Source organism: Acipenser ruthenus, chromosome 19 (assembly GCF_902713425.1).
Source record: "Acipenser ruthenus chromosome 19, fAciRut3.2 maternal haplotype, whole genome shotgun sequence".
Lineage (NCBI taxonomy): Eukaryota > Metazoa > Chordata > Actinopteri > Acipenseriformes > Acipenseridae > Acipenser > Acipenser ruthenus.
This window is the reverse complement of record NC_081207.1, coordinates 2124379-2146740: the sequence shown is the minus strand read 5'-3', so window position 1 is coordinate 2146740 and position 22362 is coordinate 2124379. Positions and strand designations below refer to the sequence as shown.

Genomic DNA, 22362 nt, shown 5'->3' with positions numbered 1-22362 from the left:
TAGTGCTGTAGTTATTTCCTAGAATAGTAAAGCGACACAACCTGGACATGCTTCTCCTTTAGTATTTATTTAGCTCATGAGGCCAGATGTCCGAAATATGATATTATGATGATATGTATTGCGTTATTTTCCAGGAAATGGCATATTTTTTCAAGCACAGAGCAAGGAAGAACACGGGTAGTTAATTAGACTAACAGGAAATTGGTGATTTAAACTATGCCCTTTTTCAGAGACCGGAACACCTGTTTATGAACTGCTGTATCATGCTTTAGCGAAGGTTGGGGTAATAACCATGAGGCTACACTACCTCATTTCTACGACCATGGTAGATAGTTGTTGTTATTATTATTATTATTTTTTTTTCCCCCTAAGCAGGTAACATGCCAGTGTCTTGAGCTGGGGCGGTGAGTATACTGCCTCTTGCTGATTCACCAATACTCAAACTACTGTGTTGACTTTCTTTTTCACCTGACAACCAGGGCAAGTGGTTTCGACAGTGCAGGCACTGATTTTTTATTTGATATTTATTCCAGCGCTTATGCCTGAGCAGACTCCGCTGTCGAGAGTGACAGCTGGCCTGCGGCACACTTGGCTGAGCAGACGTTTCGAGAATGGAAAGTGATGTTCCAGCGCACAGCTGTGAGCCTGCTCAGTTCTAGAGAAAGCAGGCAAGCTTCATGAGCTTAGAGCCTTCGTCCTAAAGGGGACAGTCTTGGTTTAGTCCTGGACATCGGTTTCCTACTGGTATTGCAGCGACTTACAGTAAACACTGCTACAGCAGCTGGCTCGCGGCCTGTGGCCTATAGCCAATAGACAAAAGGACTGGATTTTAGTCGGTCTGCTGCACAGCTTTTGTAGACTCTCAAGCAAATCTCCAGCATTGGAAGAAGAAATCACACTGAAATCGTGTTAAGTCTCGACCAAGGGGGTATACGAATGGTCTTTACCCAGTCGACTTGAGTTTAAAAGAGTTCACATGCTTCAGTTTAGTTTGCTGCTGCTAAACGTTTAGCCGTGCACTGCACAACATGCTGTGTTCATACAAATGATCACAGCTCAGTGCCTCATTAATCAATACAATTATCTTCAATGGCAGGCTATGCTTTCCACCCTTTACCATCACTTGAGTGCAAACAGCAGTTAATTTCCAACGCACATGCTGTAACGCACAAACCATTAGAGAATCATTAAAGCTTAACAGAGAAAAAATAAGACTCAATACTCTAATGACAAACCTCACCCTTTCTGTTTTTGACACAGCAGAGCATGCTTTCAGACATCTACTGTAGCAGAAAACACCTAAAAAGATCTTCTGAAGAGCATACTTCTAAGCAGATCTTGTACTGTAACCTCGTTTTCCTACATATTTCTTTCTGTATTTTAAAACATACGTTGCCTATAATACAGGTAATTCTCAGTCGCCTGTCCTCTCATTCACCAAATCACAGACCGCTAACCTCTAAATTCATCTTGGTTTGTTTTACTGACCCATTCTATCAAGTCATGGGTCGAAGTGCTACTGTAACTCTGATGCTGTCTGACCAGAGGCTCTGATAGAGCAGATCGGACCCCCTCTAGATTTATAATGTTGAGGAGCCTTATCTTGTGGTTACTTGAGTGACGGCATTAGCTGTAGAAGCGTTTTACCTGTGGTACGACTTTTTTTTTTTTGTTTGTTTTTTTAGTAATTTTTGGTTTGATTTTACTGTTAAACATGGGACAAAACAGGACCTGTTTTCTCTGTGACTCTGTGACACTTGTGTTGCATTGTCTCAGATGGACACTCGTTATTACCTTGCTGAATGCCTATCTGTGTAACCTATAGTACAGAGCGTGATGTTTTGCAGTGCTGCTTTTTTTAATTTGGCTTGACTTGAAAACGTGCACCACGAGGTGAACTGTCTTCATTAGTTTAAATATTGTAAAAGTGAGGGTAATTTAATGGGGGGCACCGATAAGATTTCTTGACAGATACCAATTGCCGATGGTTATCTACCCATATCTGCTGATGGCTATAATAAACAGTGCAGGTAAACTACCAGAACAAGACAAGCCTGTATTTAAACTGATTTATAATTATAAATGTTAAACAATTAACAGATTGTTTACTTGTTGTATTTATGACAAAAACAAACAGGTATCGTTTACTTGTTGCATGTACTTCAGAAAATGAATACAAAGAATAACGTAGTATTATATTGTGTGCTTGTCAGCAATTTATACTTTTTTTTTTTTTTACCACAGTCACACAAATAACTTTGCATTTGTACTAGTAAAACCACTTCTGTAGAAAAAAAGATATAATGCAACACTTTTTTTTATAGCCACTTGCTGTCAAACATTGTTTATTATAACTTCGACCTGTACTGTACATTAGAAAAAAATTAGCCTACGCAATGTCAACTACAACAGCATTCGTTAAATTCTTATTTTAAGCATACACTGCTTAAAAATGCAGCCCAACTTAAATTGTTCACTTAATCAAAAGCAAACAGATGTCATGAAAATATCCGGTTACAAAATTCAGTCAAACTTGAATTTGTTACTAAACAAGACGTCACAGTAATCAAGTCCAGCTTCTAAATGCCGCCAAATACACCCACAGGCAATGCAGAGTAAGAGAAACAGAGCAAGATAAACACAATTTATAAAAGGTAACGTTTAGAGCGCACACGACGCCTTGGAAGTTAGGGAGATTGTTGTCGTGGTTTTAAAAAAGTGCTTTTCAGCGAAACTGTTTCCGTTCAAGGATCTGATCAAGTGAGCTACGGAGGAGGGCCTGAGGTGATGTCAAGCTGCCAAAGAGAGAGAGACGGAGCAGAAACATCGCAGAGGGCAGTTTTGTAACTAACCGCGCATTGATGCTGCATTTGAACAATAATTTGCCTGGTTAATACTATTTTCTTACGAATACTAAATACCTCTATTTATTACAGTTTTTTGTTAGCCTGAAACCAACTACAAAGCATTACTTGGGCTGAATGTTAGTCTGGTAACTGTATAGACTACATGTGCTCTAAACTACTACTACTCATAATAATAAAAACTTAAACTATCAGTGTTGTTTAGGATTCAACCTATTATATATATATATATATATATATATATATATATATATATATATATATATATATATATATATATAATTAAGCATCAGAAGAATATTCTACTCGCAGTTCATCGTTGGATTTAATGTAGCATCAAGTCTGTTCTGCACACAACTCGCTATCCTATTGTTGTCTTCAGATATTTAAAAAAAAAAAAATCCAAACACTGCTATTTTGAGATGTATTTTGGTGGCACCTTACACAGTACTGGGAAAATTAGTGTTGTTCCTGTGTCATTAGTAAATGCGCTTGACCAAACATTCAATTCTGTGATGGAAGAAATTCAAGCATGAGTATCGGTGTACATTACTGGCTAAAATAACAAAAACTGCAGATAGCCAATTGTGTTTTTTTCTGTTATATCGGTGCCATGCCGATAGGCTACCGATTATCAGTGCACCCCTAGTAATTAGGCCTGTATTCAGCGAAGCTTACATCTCTGCCTTGCTTCATTGTGTGACACGGGTATTTAAAAATGTACAAGAAAAAAGGGTTTGGTGCAGGGTGTGATCTCATTGATTTGTGAGCAGGGGTTCAAATGAAAATAATTGGGCAGTTCACACATGAGGACCATTACTCATTAACACTAAAGCGTTGAATGTCAACATATACACGGTTTATATAGGGGAGGTAATCTGTTCCAACATTGCAAACCTGAATATAGGCCTACAAAAGAAAACTCCACTTGAAGTCAGAGCAGCACAAAGGGCTGTAGAGTATCTTCTGCATACACTATTTTTGTTAATACACTTATGAACTTCGGCTGTTGAGTTATGAAAACTCCCCATACTTCTACATTTTGTGAAATCTGTGCATAATTTGCATACATGTGCCTCTGGAGCCTGCTACACCCTAAGACTCCTGACCACACACACACACACACACGATACTGTGGGCTGAAAGAGTTCACTTAATGTTAACTTTTTCTTAACTTGAGTGCAGAGGGGAAGTGTGGGGGAATCTTTGCTATTTTTAAAAGAACACTGCTTGAAAAACACTGGACATTTTAAGAGGTGATATTGTATTTTGAAATATATACATACGAAAAATCATATGCAATTGGCTGTCCATCCATTGTTGTGTTGTTAAACTCCCTTCTTGTCCTCGGCTCCCTATGAAGACCATATTATGCCCAAATGAGTCCAAGTGGTGGTGTCTTGGTGTGAGGTTCAGTGCACAGTGCTGTTACTGCAGCTGGGTAACACATTGCTTTGTCTTCTCTTGCCAGGTTTTAAATGAGGAGTGCGACCAGAACTGGTACAAGGCAGAACTCAACGGGAAAGACGGCTTCATTCCTAAGAACTACATCGAAATGAAAGCTCACCCGTAAGTGACTGAACTCTCTCTAACAGCTGTTTCTTACTGGAGACAGCAGTAGCTGGAATATTTGTTTACTTGACTTGTTTTTGATCTTAGAATTCTGATTGAGAGTTTCAACTTAATTTCTCCCTTTTTCTATAAACCAAAATGCTTTTTTTGTAAATTTTTATAACAAGCTTTCTTTTTAGTACTGCTTCTGAGTGGTATTAAAGTCTGTCTCTTGCTCAGAGATCATCCTAACTTGAGAACGCTTCAGGCTTTGCCAAGCTGGCATTATTTTTGCAAGCTTCGCATTGTCTCCTTGGGGTCTGGGCAGTTCCCTTCCTGTGTAACTGGGTACATACCAAGCAGAGCGCCACTAGTTGAGATGCGAGTAATGCTTATCTTCCCTTGGGTTACTTCTGTCTTTTGAAGCGAGCACAGACGGTCATTGCCTCCAGTAGCGTAAACTTAATTTAATGTCCCTTGGAAAATCTTTGGACAACTCACAACTCATATTCACAACTCATTTACCCCAATACTGAGCTTACCACAACGTTATTCTGAGAGTAAAAAGCAAACTACAGATTTTACAGAACGAGCTGGAAACAGCGATGGTGCGTGTACAGTTAGAGCTTTTTAATGAACTTTGTTTTCTTTTTAGGATTTTTTTATTTTTTTTTTATTTTTTTTATTTATTTTTTTAATGGTGTAAACATAGCATTGTGGTAAATGCTTTGTGAATATGGCACTTTGTGTTTAATTTTTACAGATGTAAATCTTTCTCTATTGCCCCTGTAGTCCCATTATTAAACATTCCACTGTAGAGAGCAGTGTTTTGTTTTCTGTTTGTTTTTTACGTGGTTTGGGGGTTTTACAAGCTCTCTGCTGTATTGCTGTTCTTCAGATGGTATTCCCCTTATTCACTGTAGCCTGATCTGATCTTCCTCAGACTCCCTCCTTGGCGTTGGTTCCATGCCTGCATTTCACACCCCAGGCTGTGCAGAAGCACGCTGTCTCTCCTGCTCGCAGCACGTGATGACACTGCTGTGAGTTCACCAGGCATGTCTGGCAAGACTTTGCTGTGGGTCCTTCGGTTGTAGATTAGTGTTGTGCCACTTCTGAACAAGCACAAAGCAAATAAAGACATTTCAGATAACCCCAGAAAGTGTATCCCCTTCAATACTATATTACCTAGTTTTCATTTCTTATATCTTGCAGCGAAGGTTTTTTTTTTATATATATATATATATATATAAAAGGGCCCCTGAAATGAAGAAAGGCTGAAGTCAAATCTCAAACAGGAAAGAAACTGCTGCTGCCGTGAAAGTAGATGTTTTATGTACATTCTCTGTTAGGAAGCATCACTTAAGCTGAGGGAACACAAAGCCACTTTGTGGCTTGGAACTTGGTTTCAGGAGAAAAGGTTTCAGGCCAGGGAAAGACTTGGGGTTTGATACAGCAAATTTGCCTCAAACCAGGTCTCCCAGTCTCCTGGAACCAGGTTTTAAGCCACTGTTCCTGAAAAAGTGGCTTCATGTTCCATCAGCTTTAAAGGCATTTCTTTGGGGACCAACATTTTGAGAACCACCATCTTACAGGGGTGTGTTTTGATACTGTTGCTACCACTGAAATTTAGGTTCAAGAGGAAAGGAAACAAAGTATGTGTTGGCTTGCTATTTTGTTTTGTTTTAAACTCATTTCCCACAAATGCATTTTTGTTTCACAGATTTGTATGTCTTTTTTTTTTTGTATGACTCTCTTTTTTTTTTTTTTTGTTGCATGGGATTGCAACCTCCCATAAATCATGCATAACAAAGCGAACTGAAAATAGTCCCTCTGCTACTGCTGTGACAACGATAAGTGTCCCAGCGTGATAAATATTTAACAGGAGAGGGGCTCCACCGTTGTTAACACAAGTGCCCTTGCAAAAGTAATCAGCAACAGTAATTATTTTAATGTGTACAGCAGCCCGGAACTACAAAGCAGCATATGTAGATTGTTTTATTATTTAACTGTAACTAGCAAATTTGCAATTGATATTTATTTTGTCCACAATGCTGAATAAAAAGCATATTGAGTGGTTGAGCAATGTTTATTTTGGGGGATTCTCCAAAGCAGTTTGTGTGTTGGTTTCTGCCGCAAGTCATTTTTGGTATCAGTTGTCGATTGGTTATATCCAGTAGACTATTTCCCATGCAGAGCTTTCTGGCAGTGTGGGTGTAAATTTAAGATCACTTAGAAAATTGTCCTTTCTGGCAAGTGTGGGTGTAAATTTAAGATCACTTAGAAAAGTGTCCTTGGAACCCTTAAGGATACGCCTATTGGAGCGAGTGCAATGCGCCAGTATAGGGCTTGGTTATTAATGTGACCTGAAGCTTTTAGCAAGAATTAAATATTGACCCCATTACATCAGCGCTGGAACTAATCTGAGGATCCTGTCCTCAGAATTGAGCAGATATGCAGACGTCGTTTGTCACTGTCAGTGGAACGCAATGATGGGAGTGCGTGCATATCCAGCTGATCAGATATGAACCAGCGCCACTAATCAGGGCCCCGAGTCTGGAATAACAAAACTCAATAAAGATTCAGGCACCTTTTTTAAAGGTCGTTGTCATTCAGGGAAGGGAAATATTTTTAGCTGTATTGAGAGTTGCGCTTATCTTCAAAGAGAATTTAAATTGACTCTAATTTATGCTGAGCCTGCAGGAGGATAATGGAAGTGGAGTTTAAGCTTATATGTACTCCTGACTGACCCAGTCATACGAGTGAAGTGAGATGAGATACGTGCACAGTGGCTTATAGAGAATCGCCAATTAATTTTTATTTTGGCAGCAGTTTCATTTAGGGTAAAATGATACCATGACCACTACTTTACCCATACTTGCTAGTTGTGTAAAATAAGGACCTATACTTTCCTTTTAGAAGTTATGTCCACGTTTTGTTTACAGTAGAAGTCTTGTGTGTATCCACCGAGGCACAATGACTCTGAATTGCATCTGTAAATAAAAGAAGTAAGCACATGACAGATCTGAGTGTCAGACTCCCTGGCTGCTTTTGGGACATTCTGCCTCTAGCCTCTCTTTGGTTTACATGTGTGTAGTTCAGTCCTTCATCCATGCCTTCAAAAACAATCAAAGACTAGAAGATTCTTGTAGTGCTTTCATCAGTGCAGTTCTTGTTTGATTTCTGCAGATACATTTGAATAAAGTGGATCATTTGAATATATTTCCTTTTAACAGTATAAATATATTCTCTAACTGGACTCCGGTTTTGATGTTGCGTGTTCGTAATGGCCGGAACAAAATGAGGAAGCCTGTCTGTGTATGAAGTATAAACTTTTTTTTTTTTCCCTTCTATTTTTATCAACAGCTTTACCAGCGCTTTATCAAACCAGGAAGTATACCCAGCAGAGTGATGGAGCACAAATGCAAAAAAGCCCATCATTCTCTTTTACAGTTTCACTTCTATGCAAAGTAGCATAGCTGTCAGTTTTGCATACTTATTAAAAATGTCTTCACTAGCAAGAGTTCTTTCAAGGTCTGCTGAACAGTTGAGCCCAGCTGTAATCTCTCTCCCTCTCCCTCCTCCCCCCAGGTGGTTCTTTGGTAAAATCCCCAGAGCGAAGGCAGAGGAGATGTTGAACAAACAGAGGCACGATGGAGCATTCCTAATCAGAGAGAGCGAGAGTGCACCAGGGGACTTCTCCCTCTCAGTAAAGTATGTGTCCGAGGGAAACCTTTTACCCCCGTCCCCTCACCCAGCCTCCTGCACATGAAAAGCACAATTGTAGTTGTAGTGCTGTTTGTGTTTTGCCTTCTAACCAGAATGCAAGGACAAGTGGAATAGCATTTTGGGGCAAATGGGAGCCAGAGCTATACGGTATAAAGGGCATCTTATCTTGAGGCAGTACTGTATGTATGTATGTATGTATGTATGTATGTATGTATGTATGTGTTATGTACTTTTTCTATCGTACTCTTAAATGAAACTGTTGAATTTTGGAGCCTCCACCCCTCCACTCAACATAGTACTCAAACGTTTACAATTGAAGAAAAGATATTGGAAGCACACTTTTTGCTGGATGTGATGTTTGTCTGCTGTCTAGTAACATGGCAAGCCAGTGGCAAGAGGGAAATGGAAAAACACATTGAATCCAGGTCTGGAGAGTAGCAAAAGGGGGATGGATTCAGGAAGTTGCGCAGATAGCAGGCAGATGGCTGTCAGATTGCTCAAGGAAGCACATGGAGTTATTGGAAAGGAGTGTAGTCTCCGATTACTTAGCGGTGAGCTGTGAGTGGGCTTCTGTTAAATCTACAACAGAGACTTTGAGTTTGAAATCAAGCACGTGAAGCTATTGGGTACCAGGAAGGAAACAGCAGGGACTTTTCATGGTCTTTCAAATATTTGCATATTCCAAAGTATGAAATACATTCAAGTCAGCTAGTCGTGTGCTAGCCAGGCAGCCTGAATGTCAGTGCAATGTGCGTTGACCATTGAACAACTCGTGCTTGACGTCTGGATCTGCATTGGCCTGAACATTTTGGCACTAAAAATAATGCTTAAGAACAGTGTCTTCAGACTTCTAAAAAGTGAATTTCAAAATGAAAGGGCACCTCATACATGTTTGTCACTTACTGCCATCTGCTGGTAATTGTGTGGAATGGTCCTGCTATTTTAGCCAGCTGCTTCCAAATGAAATGTTGTAAAATAATCCCTCCCCTTATTATAATTCAGCAATATAGTGTTTATCAAGCTTCACAATATCTAATGAAATCACAAGCATGCAATTAACAATGGCATGGCCGATCATTTTCTAAAGACCTTGTGCTGCACTGAGTCAGTGTTGCTTTTTTGTTTATTTTGTCGCTTCCCCCCCCAATCCTGATGCAATTCCTTTTCATTTTGCTCCAGGTTCGGGAATGATGTCCAGCACTTCAAAGTGCTGCGTGACGGGGCTGGAAAGTATTTCCTGTGGGTGGTGAAGTTCAATTCCCTCAACGAGCTGGTCGACTATCACAGGTCCACCTCAGTGTCTCGAAACCAGCAGATATTCCTCCGCGACATTGAACAGGTCCCCCAGGTAAGGGACACCTGCCCCAGCTCCCTTTCTGAATGTGTACCACCGGCAGGCAACCAGGTGGGGAATCCGTATCTCATATACAATTTCACTGTGCGGTGGTGGGGGTCTGTTTCAATGATGTGAACAGTGGTGGTGATTCAGCTACGCCTTCTTAACCCTTTAACCAAATATCAGCTGCACCACCTTAAACCTTTTAATCATTTTTTTTTCTTGTATTTAGTGATGTTAAAGGAAGTCTCTGAATAACCCCAGAGTGGATAATACCAGCAAGTTTAATGGAGATAAAAGGCGTCCTTATTTAGATCCACCGCTGTTGATAAGATCATTAAAATAGACACTGTGTCTCTGTTCAAAAGTATATTTTGGCAGAAGACATGGCAGAGGTGGTGGTGGTGGTGGTGGTGGTAACGGAATGAAATGCATGCGGGGGTTAGTTTGAAAATGAGAAACGCCTGCCATTAGTGTCAGTGATTAACACTTCTAATTCCTTCAGAGACGTTGAGGTGGAAATCTGTATGCTGCTGTCCAGAATTGTGCACAGTAGAATGCCTACTTTGAAAGACTATCAGATCTGACTATCAGATCAACTGGAACATGCGCCTTTTATGTATGACAGAGTACAGGTCAGGGATTCTGTAACAGATCATTCGGTCATGTACGCAATCGTCAATACGCACACGTGTGTGCGCATGTGGCAGGTGCTTCTTTTTTCCACTAACAGTATTATGCATGCGTGCATGTATGTGTCTTTTTTATGAAGAATTTGAATTCATAAATCAGGTTAAGATATGTTTGCTTTACTACGTGATATTTTGTGTAATCGTAAAAACCTTTGGTGCCGCAGGTGTTTTTTTTTTTTTTTTTATGTTCTTGTTTTTACAAGGCATAACACAAGTAGCACTGTCTTGTAACTATGGCTCCAGACTATGCAAAGAGGGAGCACTTCAATTGTAAATAATAACCAGTTATAACTGTGTCTTCCCCACTGTGTCTTCCCTGCTCTCTTGACGTTTCTTTCTCTTCCTGCAGCATCCTACGTACGTGCAGGCACTGTTTGACTTTGACCCGCAGGAGGATGGAGAGCTGGGCTTCCGCCGGGGGGATTTCATCCAGGTCCTGGATAACTCGGACCCCAACTGGTGGAAAGGCGCATGCCACAGCCAGACAGGAATGTTCCCCCGCAACTACGTCACCCCAGTAAACCGGAACATGTGAACGAAAGAAAAGGAACAGAACCCAGATACCACTGTAGAGTGGCAGCGGAAATTAACACATACTGAGAATGTTCTCCGGAACAGCGATGAACACACTGCAGTCAGAATGGAACTGTCATTGAAAAGAAAAAAAAAAAAAGAAAATGTAGGGCACCAAAATCTAAGTTAAAATAAAAGCTGAATAATGTTATCTCTTGATTCCCACAGCTGCTCCTGCCGCCATCTGTCCTCCGTCTGCACCACCCCCCCCACCCCCCCCCCGGGTCTATGCATGTTTTAAACTCCTTTTTAAATAGTTTCTGATCCTGACGCTGTTTAAAAAAATCCTTGCTGTAGACTGCACCACGTTTACATGCCAGAGAGGAAAAAAAAAAAGCCTGTCATTTGAGCTTTCCATATTGCTGCGGACTCTTTAAAAAGTATAAATTTAAAATTAATAAATATATATATATGTATGTATGTATGTATGTATGTATGTTTTTGTCTCTCTTGCCTTTCTCCACAATTTTTGCTTCTTGTGTAAACAATGCTCAGCTTCTTTTGAATGTCTTGTGGAAAGCTAGCAGCTCTGGAATCAGCTAAATCATGAGATGAATTGTTTTGACTATTTGACTGCTTTTGAATGCATGTTTTAAGGTATAAAAAAAATCCTCTATTAAACTGTTCCATTATAGGCTTGTATTCTGTAAAGAAATCGTGCCCAGTCTGCCTTGCTCTGAAATATAGTTGTTTTTTTGTTTTTTTTAAATGGGGGAGAAAAAAAGACAAGGCTGCTCTCGCACAACATTTGAATTATTTATCCTGTTTTGTAAAGTTACGGTTTTGCCGTTGTGATGCAGCAGGTGGCATAGTTGTGTATATATAATGAATGTGAAGAAAGCACCAACATCTGGACTGTGTCTTTATTGCAGTCCTTCGTTCTTATAGCCATGCCCACCATCAGCATTGCAACTAGACTTCAGAAATGGCAGGAGGGTTAGGACGTAACCTCTGAAAAAGCAGAAGGGGCACACAAACCAAAAGGAGAGAAGGATTTCATAAACACAGGTCTCAACACAGATACCTGGAACAGTTTAAAAGGAGATCCTGTCCTTTTTATGTATTTTAAGTTGAGGTCGGCTTTATTAATTTGTGTATTGTCTTAAAAGGTGTACGGTTGAACACCTTTTTTTCTGATGTATTTGTTTTCTTAATAGTGCCTTTTTTCCATATTTCATTTGGTTTAAAAAAAAAAAAAAAAAAAAAAAGTCTCCAGGCAACTGTGTGAAACGTGTACCAGGACATAATTTTGTCTTCATTTTGGTTGTGTAGTGCAAAAAAAAGGATCTTTGTAAATAACCCTGCCTCCGATTTTTTTTATTTTTGTTTTATTTATTTTTTTCTTTTTCCATTTTGTTGGATGTTATTACCAGAAAACATTTTCCCAAAACGTTTAACCTTTTTATTTGAATGTTTGCTTTCTCGTACCTAAATCTCTTAATAAAACATCAAATAAGAAAGCAAGCAAGTTTTTTTTTTTTTTTTTTTTTTTTTCTGTGTGCTAGAATACCCAATACTAATTTTGGGAACGTTTATAATGCAGTATCCCTCGGAAGTACGGTCCTGTCCCTTTCATTTTTTATGCAATGATTTGTATAAATGTTTAATAATTGAATGTACAAAGAGGGCTCAAGTAATTGTAACCTAGATGATAGAACGAGATTTTGATACTGCTTTCTAAATGTGAATTACAATGCAGGCATCCTTTTAATACTGTTTTGTACATTGCTGCAGGGAGTGAGTTATTTTTTTTTTTTTTTATTCCAAACAAACATGTATTTTTTGAGTGGCCAAATGCTTTAACCAGGCATCATCACACCGATTCAGAATATGGCTGGCAGTGATGGATTTTATTTTACATTTTATTTTATTGAAATCTCCTATGTTGGCCAAGCATTGGAATAAAGACTTGTAAAAACTGGGTATGTTTTCAGTCTACATGATTTTCTAGGAAGTCGTTTGGTTTGTTCTGATAGTATCCCTAAAAGCTCCCCACATTGTAAATGGTTGTAGACGTTATATTATTTTCTTAGTATGTGCCCAACTTCCTCATGCTAAATTCCAGTCTAGTCACAGCTTGCTGTGTTTTGTTTTTTTTTTTAAAGCTCCCAGACAGCATTTGCTTCTAGAGAAGGAAAAAAAAATGATTGCACAATATAAAAAATATCATGGATACTGTTCTATTTGATTTAAGAGCTTCACCCAAACCCAAAAGTTAAACAAACACGTCCTTGTTTTGAGCCATATACAGTACCTAACTTTTCAGGGCTTGCTTGGTTTTGCACAGTATCTCTGGAGAAGAGGTTTTTGGATTTAGAAAACGTCAGTTTTCCTCCTTGAATTTTGCATGCATAATTAATAAGCATCTGAAGTGGATTTAGGATTTATGCATTACTTAAAACAATCGTAAAAAAAAAAAAGAAAAAAAACTGAAACTTAATCTGATAAACCTCTACCCTGCAGAGATTATTTTGTGATTATTTTACAGCACCAGGGAATCCACCTGATTGGGTTTCATTTTACAGGAGTTTTCCCAGAATAACCAGAGCTCATTGCTGCGAATTAAAAAGAAAATAAATAAAATAAAATCACTGTCAGGTTGATAAACACTCTAGCCAAAATATTTGTTTCAAACTGAGCTTGCAAAATGTTTAACATTCATCCTGCTCCAGGGTTCTTTTTTTTTTTGTTTGTTTTTTTCCCCTGATCAGGGAAATAATTCTGTAAAGGTATTTGCATACAAAAAATAAACATTTTGAGGGTCTCACCTGCATGCACAAAGAAATGTGCACATCAAAACAATCTGGTGATCTGGTAGCTCTCCTGTAGAATGGTAGAACATGGATATTGCATTTATAGATGGGACTGTGCACCCAAGGCAAGAACGAGTTAGAATGGCCAGTGTAATAAATCACATTTCTGCCTGCCATGGATTCCCAGGTTGATATCTCCTGTAAGAAGCCTTCATTCTATTAGCTCTTATACCCTCATTGCATAGTGTAGCCTCGTGAACTGTGTCCAGAAACTAATGGATTTAGAGAAAGAAATAAACATGCAAACCAATATTTAGATATGTCTGTTGAACCAATCTCTTCATTTTTGCTATTCTACTCTGCAGCTGCTGGGTTTGCAGTGAGATGCTATGGTACATTTAAAGGTCTTGCCATAAGAAATATATACAGTATACAGTTTTGCATGTTATTTGCATGAGGGTTTCTTATTTTTTCTCTTCATTTTCTTTTGGGCTCAGCCTTGCTAATATTTTGAGAGTCAAGTGAAAGGAGACATGCATCCTATTCTGTCTCCTCTCTCTCTCCAGATGTATTAACTGAAGTGACATTTGACACCCAGACCAATATCAGACAGAGTCAAAGTCAAATTGCATTTATATAAATACATAATAAAAAGAAAGATGCACTCACACCTTTAATTCCTGATTCAGCATTTTGGTAAGCAGAGGATAACTGAATAAAAAAAAACTAAATACAAAACATTGTGTGTTCTTCACTGCCTGTTTGATTGCATTGTCAAGCGCTCTGCCCTGTGCAAAGTCCGTCAAGTATAAATCTTCTGTGCACGGTAGCCTTTGCACACTGTTTGTTATGACTTTAAATCCACATACTAGTGCACTTAAGCTTAGGCTGAAGGCTGATCAAGGGTGAAGGAGCAAGTGGCACTCTGGTGTCATTTAGCACTGGGCTCAGATGCTAGTACTGATTCATATGAACACATTTGCACAATGCAGTCCCTCTGTCCCCTGCAGTGATGTTAAAGAGATAGAAACCCATAGATTTCAAACCCGTTTGCAGTGTAACACACTTCTGCAAATCCCTTTGGTTGTAGGTTTCTCCCAGATGTTATTTTCACTTTGGTTCGAGTCAGCTGATCCCCACACTATAAATACATTTCCTGTGCAGCTGGTATTAGGATCCCTCCGGAACCGCACACTCTGGGACTACGTGGGGCCCCAAAACCTGTTGCGCAGGAAGTGAACATATGGTGGTATGGCAGGAAGTCGAGGTGATTAAATTGCACAATGAAAAAGAAAAAATAATCTTAAAAGTAGTCCTCAACGTGTCCCATCTGGATAAAATATAATTTAATGAACCCCAAATCTATTGGGACTGGAAATCATTGAGACGGTAGCTTTGTACCAAATGCAGTTAGATTAGTGTAAAAACTACATATACCAGAATCCCTCATTGAAGGGGTCTAGGTGTCCCGCATGCGTGCTTCTTGATTAAAATGACCTTGCACACAAGATCCGCCCTTGGCAGAGCGAACCCTTCTGATTTGACATGTGATTGGACAGTGGAGCGGGGATGCCAATCAAACGTTAGGCGGGATTTGAGAGTGACAGCTACTCGAGGAAGTGGGCGGAGTTTTCAAGGTGTTTTTTTTGTTAAAAAAAATAAAGAAAGAAAGAAACAGCTATATTAACGCTGAGAGACTTTAAATCATGTTTTTACCTACGATTTTAATTAGCCTTTTTTTCTTTTAACGCTTTTATGTTATATAATCAAGATCATTTTGTATTGGTGAGTTAACAATCTATATCTAAACGTTTTAATATTGTCAGTACAGTACTTGATATAGTAGTACGAGCTATGACTGCTGGCTGGCACTCTGTACTTGTGTAGAGGCATTGCTTAATATTGTTTAATGGCGATAATATAGCAACGTACCACACTGCAATAGCTTCTACGTATACTATTGTTAGTTCATATGTTAAGTATGGTACAATCACATTGGTTTCATAAGTCGTAGCTTTAGTAGGCAAGCTAACAACACATGCATTCAAATTTAAAACAGAAAAGGTTTATTTGAAGTGCTTGGGGCGAGAACATACACGTCAATAATTAACTTAAAGGACGCTGCACATGGTCTGGAATCAAAAAGTGGACTGAAGACACACCAAGACCTTTTTAGTGGCTCCCAATATTATTAAAATAATCGCATACACATGAAATGCATGTATACGCGAGCAAATGATGTCTTTAGCTGCACGCAGCGCAGATAGTGGCTTCATAAGCCAATTATTAATATATATATATATATATATATATATATATATATATATATATATATATATATATATATATATATATATATATATATATATTCACGATCGTGCATGCCTTGTTATGCAATTCCTTGTGCCGAAATCTGCTCACGTTTGGTCATGCTGTACCTTCAGTGTAAGCCTGTGTTGTTTGCTGTCCCCCTGCAGGAACGCGCAGTGCTGCTGTGGAATGGTTGGCTATGACCCCAGAGCAGAGGGCCCTGTTCTGTCCACCACGGAGATCGCAGCAGCGGGATCTGTGGCAGGAATGGTCACAAGGGCCATGATTAGTCCCCTCGATTTAATTAAAATCAGATTCCAGGTATTTAATCTACAGTGGTCTGCTTTAGGGATGGAAATAGTACTCCTGTTGCATAGCGGTTTCACCCATTCCAGCGTTTACTGCGAGCTTGATTAGCCACAGTGTATATAAGTAACAAGCTCAGGTGTGTCGCAGGTCCATCCCTGTGCTTTATACAATTTGTAAGTTTGTTCTTTTTCTGGTGAGCTTGCTAGCTTAGTTATAAATGAGTAAGAAGGAATATCTTATTCTAGAAGATCATCGTGAGTGTTTAGACTAGAGCAGTCATTGTGTTTTACAGACTGGTTCTGGTCCAATACAAAGGTTATGTACAGAGCATTAGATCAAGCATTTGAACTAATACAGCCAAGCAATATGCTGTACAGTGGTCTTGCCAGCTTCTTGGGTTTTTTCCCCCCCTGAGTTTTCTGAATCCGTTTTCATTAAGACATCATGTTATCATTGCAAATGGCTTGGTTTCCTGAATGCCAGGCTGGTGAGTCAGTTTGGCACACCCAGTCTCAGAGCGGAAAACAACAAATGAAAAATTAGAACTGTAGAAGAACCAAGTGGTTGAAGCTCCGTGGGCAACACACAAAAAAAAAGAAAGCATTGCCGTATTTCTAAATTTGCAGCAGGATTCTGGAAATATTTATACTGCCCAGTAAACAGTTCAAGTAAATCTCTGGTCTTCGTTGCTCTAAAAATAAATGAATTGAACACCCTGTAGCATACTGAAATACTAAAACTTAGTAGGTGCATTACACTCTGCTGTCCTGTCTGTGCTTTCCTGGAAGGACTGACCTTTTGTTCAGTGTGGTGTGAGGTGGTCTGTGATGTAGATTCACTCTACATATATAGGAGGCTGTGTGGTCCAGTGGTTAAAGAAAAGGGCTTGTAACTAGGAGGTCCCCGGTTCAAATCCCACCTCAGCCACTGACTCTCTGTGACCTTGAGCAAGTTACTTAACCTCCTTGTGCTCTGTCTTTCGGGTGAGACATTGTTGTAAGTGACTCTGCAGCTGATGCATAGTTCACACACCCTAGTCTCTGTAAGTTGCCTTGGATAAAGGTGTCTGCTAAATAAACAAAGAATAATAATAATATTACATTTAATGCATTGTCTTTTCCTATCCCCAGCTTCAGATTGAGAAGCTTTCTGTTCAAAACCCACGGGCCAAGTATCATGGTATCTGGCAGGGCTGTCGATGCATCCTTACTGAGGAGGGACTGCCGGCTTTCTGGAAGGGACACCTCCCGGCCCAGCTGCTGTCTGTCACCTTTGGAGCTGTGCAGGTGCGTTCTCCCATTCCCACACTCGCACTGCCCTCCAGCTGCTGGCTGCATTGCCTTTAGGTCACTTAACCCATTTCTTATGTGAAAGACAAATCGGACTGGTAAACGTAGCCAACAGCTGAAAAGGGTTCACCTCCACTAGGTCTCAACAGTCAAAGTTGTTTCAACTAGTTTTTTAACATTAACAGTTAACTGAAAGTTTGGATCTGGTCGTCCAAATTGTCAGTTTCCTCCTTGTGATACTTTAATCACCTTTAAATGTATTTTGAACAACCGCTCAATTCCTTGTGTGCCTTAAGGGGTTAAAAAAACTGTGCAAACACATTGTGAGACTTTCCTGGATCTGACCTCATGTCTCTGTTCCCAGAGTGGATAGCCAGGGAAAGTGTGCAAGAGGTATATTTAGGCTTGTGTGAGTTGCTGAGTGTTGCTCTTCATTCTCTTGCTTTTCCAGTTTGTTAGTTTCGAGATGCTGACGGAGTTTGTCCACACCAGCACCCCCTACGACAGCAGGAATGCTGCGGTGCACTTCGTGTGCGGGGGCCTGGCTGCCTGCACCGCCAGTGTGGCCTGCCAGCCGCTGGACACCCTGCGCACCCGCTTCGCTGCCCAGGGGGAGCCCAAGGTAAGGCTGGCTGCTTTCATGGAGACGAGAGCCGCATTTGATGTAACGTAGCGCTCTGTACTGTAATGTGTTGGTAAGAAATGTCAAAATGTCTAATGAAAAATGTCTTCAAGTGCATGTGAAGGATCTTGTTAAGAGTCTTCATATCTATAGGTCTTTTTTTTTTTTTTTTAATAATCAAGTGTTCTCAGTGTATCGATGTGCCTGTCTGATATTCAAATACAAAACGGGTTTCTGACTGCAGCTCTAACAGTTTGAATAACTTTCTTTTGTTTTAGGTGTACCGGAATCTGAGGCACGCAGTGGCCACCATGTACCGGACGGAAGGCCCCCTGACGTTTTACCGTGGCTTGACCCCCACCGCGATCGCGGTCTTCCCCTATGCCGGCCTCCAGTTCTTCTTCTACAACATATTCAAGCAGGTCTACCTGTGGGCCTTTCCCGCAGACCCAGACTCAAAAGGTGGGGAAATGTGTTGCAGAAACCTGAAGTCAAAACCGCCCTCTGCTTTGTTGTGAAATAAATACATAATAATTATCATGAGCACCCAAGTAAGTGAACTGAGCATTGCATAGGAAAACTGCGAAACGGGTACTTAACAAATTGCACGTTGCTGTACTGCTTTGCTGGGACGTCAAGCCAGGCGTTTCTGTGCCAGGTGTAAATCTCTCTGCGGTTTCATTGCTCTCCTGTGTCCAGGTAATATTAGAAACCTGGTGAGTGGGAGCTGTGCCGGGGTTCTCAGCAAGACCATGACCTACCCCTTCGACCTGTTCAAGAAGAGGCTGCAAGTGGGGGGCTTCGAACAGGCTCGGACCCCCTTCGGACAGGTAAGAATCGGACTGACTGCCGTCAACCCTTCAGACACAGAACATGCTGGGTTTAATTCACAACCGTCTTTAGTGCATTTATTCTCAGAAACATACTTTAAAGTTAAGAAATAAACAACTCAGACTTTTAATTTAGGGGACAGTAAGCAGTCTTAAGTTTGTTTGTGTTAGAATGGTAATTGATGAAGAACTGGAGTAAATAGCTTAGAGGATCTAGCCCACATTGTTTGTTTGTTTTTTAGAAACTAGTACGCTGCTGTAACAGACTTCATTCCAGCAAATTTAAACAGAAGTAATACACCTTGTGCCATTTTTGTGTGTGTGTGTGTGTGTGTACAGGTGCGCTCTTACCGGGGGTTTCTAGACTGCATTGTGAAGATCGGCCAGGACGAAGGGGCAAGAGGATACTTTAAGGGTCTGTCACCCAGCTTGCTCAAGGCCGCTGTCTCCACGGGATTCATCTTCTTCTGCTACGAGTTCTTCTGCAACACCCTGCTGAGCCTGAAGGAAAGCACAGAGACGGGCGATTGATTAGCTGCAAGAGAGAGAGAGAGGCACTGAGCTGCACTGCGCACCTCTGACATCCCCTGGGCGAAAGTGCCTCACTCATATTCTGCACTAGAGCTCTGGATTATTCAAACTCTTTCATGGTTCTTGGTTGAGCTCCTGGTCAGAGGGAGACTCTCTGGGACCTGGGACCTCAACCACAGGCACGGCAAGAGCCTGCCGTCAGTGATGTGACCTGAATCTGTCCGCAGGATCCAACGCCACTCCACTGCTGTCCTGGAATAGTGGAGTCCTTGTGCTTTTCCTCACTCTCCACTAATACTCTTTGATCAGTTACCTAGGTGGACCTGCCCTGTCTCATTTAAATGGTATTGCCAGTTCATGTGATGTAAGGGCCAGGTTTGCTCAGTATTTACTGCAGTGCCAAATCAAAGATAAACATGTCCCAGAACTAGCGACAGAAAATTTAGGCTTCTGTTCTCCTTGGGAGCTTCTAGGTTAACATAAATGATGTATTTATTTAAAGGTTTTTGGAACATTTTGACATTTTCCTTCTGGTTGAAATGCTTAGTGAATCTGGCCCCCATTATCCTGGAACCCAGTATCCAGTACAGTGGAAAGGATAGAAGTAAGTTTAATACAATATCACTGTTAATGTTTGCTGGGTAGAAAGAAAAGAACATAGAAACTATGATGAATCACGCACAAATACCTCTCCTGACCCCTCCTGGGCACCACAGGTAATGGTCTGTCTCAATGGGCTCCACTGTTTGCACTAAATTAAATATGTGTACAGATTTAATGAATAGGTGTATGCCATTGAGTGGTGTCTGACTGGCGATTGAGCCCAGGTCCCTTCCATTAGGAGGAAAGGGACTTGCATTTGCAGTGTATTGTGCAGCACCTTTAACAAAGAACAGCAAAGTCTTGAGGTGCCTGGGAGTGGAGTGGCAGGAGCACATTTGACCCCTCACATCAGTATCCTTTTATTATTGATCTCACATGTTGCTGGTGATGTTGGGAGTGTGAAACCAGGTGAGGTATTCCCCAGGGCACCAGGATTGTCACTTCTGCTGACTGGCAACACTTCTTAATTAGCAGCTCCAACCTGATCTAGCTTCTATCTGTACTTCTTATTAACTGTACTTGTTAAATACTGCAAAAGTAAATGTAAAATCAGTTTATTCATCTGTCTTTAGGGTGAATGCTTACCTTCTTATCTGTACATAGAATTCTTTAAGGCAACGGCAACCAAAACTTAGATCAAAAAGCCATTTTAATGCAAGTTACCGACCCAACAGTAAAGAAAATCATGTGAACTACAGACAGAGAAGGAGTGCTCTATTATACTGACCAAGTGGGCAGGACTGCTACAGGGGGGAATAGATGTCTTATCATAGGAGAAGATAACAGTGCTAAAACTGGGAATTAAATATAGCAGGATAAAAAAAACTTCTACAAAATATTATATAGGCCAGACATTAAAGTAATCCTTACTCTGTAACTGATGAGTTGGGCGCCACTGTTTTGTTTCTACTAATCCAAGTACTATGGAATTTACTGGATGCAACTGAGTGTGTGTGTGTGTGTGTGTGTGTGTGTGTGTATATATATATATATATATATATATAAAACAAGTCCTTATTGGGCTGCTACAGTTTTATAAAGATGTGTTTCTTATGTGTTTTTTTACTGCTTTAACAGGGTTTGGGGGCTAAATTGTAACGTGTGTTGCTGCATCAAACTTTTGTATTCTATATTATAATTATTATTATTGTTGCGTCAAACCCATCAACCCTTCGTCCTGCATTGACAGGCATGTGCCTATCCAAGTGCTCGGCTCTGATTCTTAGTCAGGTATTCATGTGCATATCCATGTGCTCGGCTCTGATTCTTAGTCAGGTATTCATGTGCATATCCAAGTGCTCTGCTCTGATTCTTAGTCAGGTATTCATGTGCATATCCATGTGCTCGGCTCTGATTCTTAGTCAGGTATTCATGTGCATATCCATGTGCTCGGCTCAGATTCTTAGTCAGGTATTCATGTGCATATCCAAGTGCTCGGCTCTGATTCCTACATCAGGTATTCATGTGCATATCCAAGTACTCGGCTCTGATTCTTACATCAGGTATTTGCATGCTTTGCTTGCCTTCTGAAGAATGTTGTTCAGTTACAATGTTGTCTCAATGTACTGCATTACTGCACTGTGTAACTAATCAGCTGTATTTTGAAAAGGATGAAAAACATTAAATACTTTATTTCTGACTTTTCAATGTCAATGACTTTGTCAGAAAGAGGGAGGGGAGGGGAGAACAGCACTTTACACTGCAAGATGACTCCCCTGTTGCCCACCACAGTCACTTGCCACTCTTGTCGTCTCCTGGGTATTTACAATGCACCCAGTTAACTAGGTAGCAGCATGTGTGTGCTTTGGTTTCAAAGTAGTGTAGCTGCATCACTAGGTTTTGCGTCAAGAGGAACATGTGCACACAAAGGGAATCGGGCTGTTTTTTTATTTGGGAATGGCACCATGAGCACACGCATAGAGGTTGTGAAGCTCTCTGTACTATTGCCTTCATTCCTCTCTCTGTATTATTGCCTTCGTTCCTTTCTCTGTACTATTGCCTTTGTTCCTCTCTCTACTATTGCCTTCATTCCTCCAGTGTTTGGCTGCAGTTAAGGCCGTCAACGAACAAATCAAAACTATTTTATATTTAGAACAGTTTGGTGGTACATTGATAAAGCAAACTATTATTATTATTATTATTATTATTATTATTATTATTATTATATAATTTAGTGAGTAAAAAAAAATTCTATGGATGATTTTTTATTTATTTTTATTTTTTTCTTGTTAATTAGCTGAAAAACATAGTTCTGGGCCCATCATAATATTTTTTCCATTGCTTTTATATGGGGGGAAAATGAGGTCATCATGCATTTCTGTTCTATGTCTCCATAAAAAGACGAGAAGAGAGTTTTTTTTTGTTTGTTTTTTT

At 40.1% G+C, this 22362-nt stretch overlaps 2 protein-coding genes across 5 annotated transcripts in view; both read left to right on the top strand.

Annotated features, from left to right (window-relative positions):
• Nucleotides 1-12663, top strand: part of LOC117424057 (growth factor receptor-bound protein 2) — a 32578-nt gene extending 19915 nt beyond the window's left edge. For 3 of the 4 annotated variants that reach the window (XM_058992318.1, XM_034040081.3, XM_058992316.1), the window contains 4 exons: nt 4336-4433; nt 8004-8126; nt 9321-9546; nt 10519-12663. In XM_058992318.1, the coding sequence (XP_058848301.1) occupies nt 4420-4433; nt 8004-8126; nt 9321-9546; nt 10519-10704 (549 nt within the window). In that variant the 5' untranslated portion in view covers nt 4336-4419 and the 3' untranslated portion in view covers nt 10705-12663. The remainder of the gene's footprint in view (nt 1-4335; nt 4434-8003; nt 8127-9320; nt 9547-10518) is intronic. The other variant, XM_034040082.3, reaches the window with a different exon arrangement.
• A 2390-nt stretch (nt 12664-15053) lies between these two features.
• On the top strand, nt 15054-21628 carry LOC117424558 (mitochondrial thiamine pyrophosphate carrier-like). The gene is made up of 7 exons (XM_034040997.3): nt 15054-15280; nt 15973-16126; nt 17245-17400; nt 17855-18025; nt 18304-18487; nt 18725-18855; nt 19195-21628. The coding sequence occupies exons 2-7, from the start codon at nt 15995-15997 to the stop codon at nt 19384-19386; spliced, it is 966 nt and encodes a 321-aa protein (XP_033896888.1). The 5' UTR covers nt 15054-15280; nt 15973-15994; the 3' UTR covers nt 19387-21628.
• Nucleotides 21629-22362: the final 734 nt, after the last annotated feature.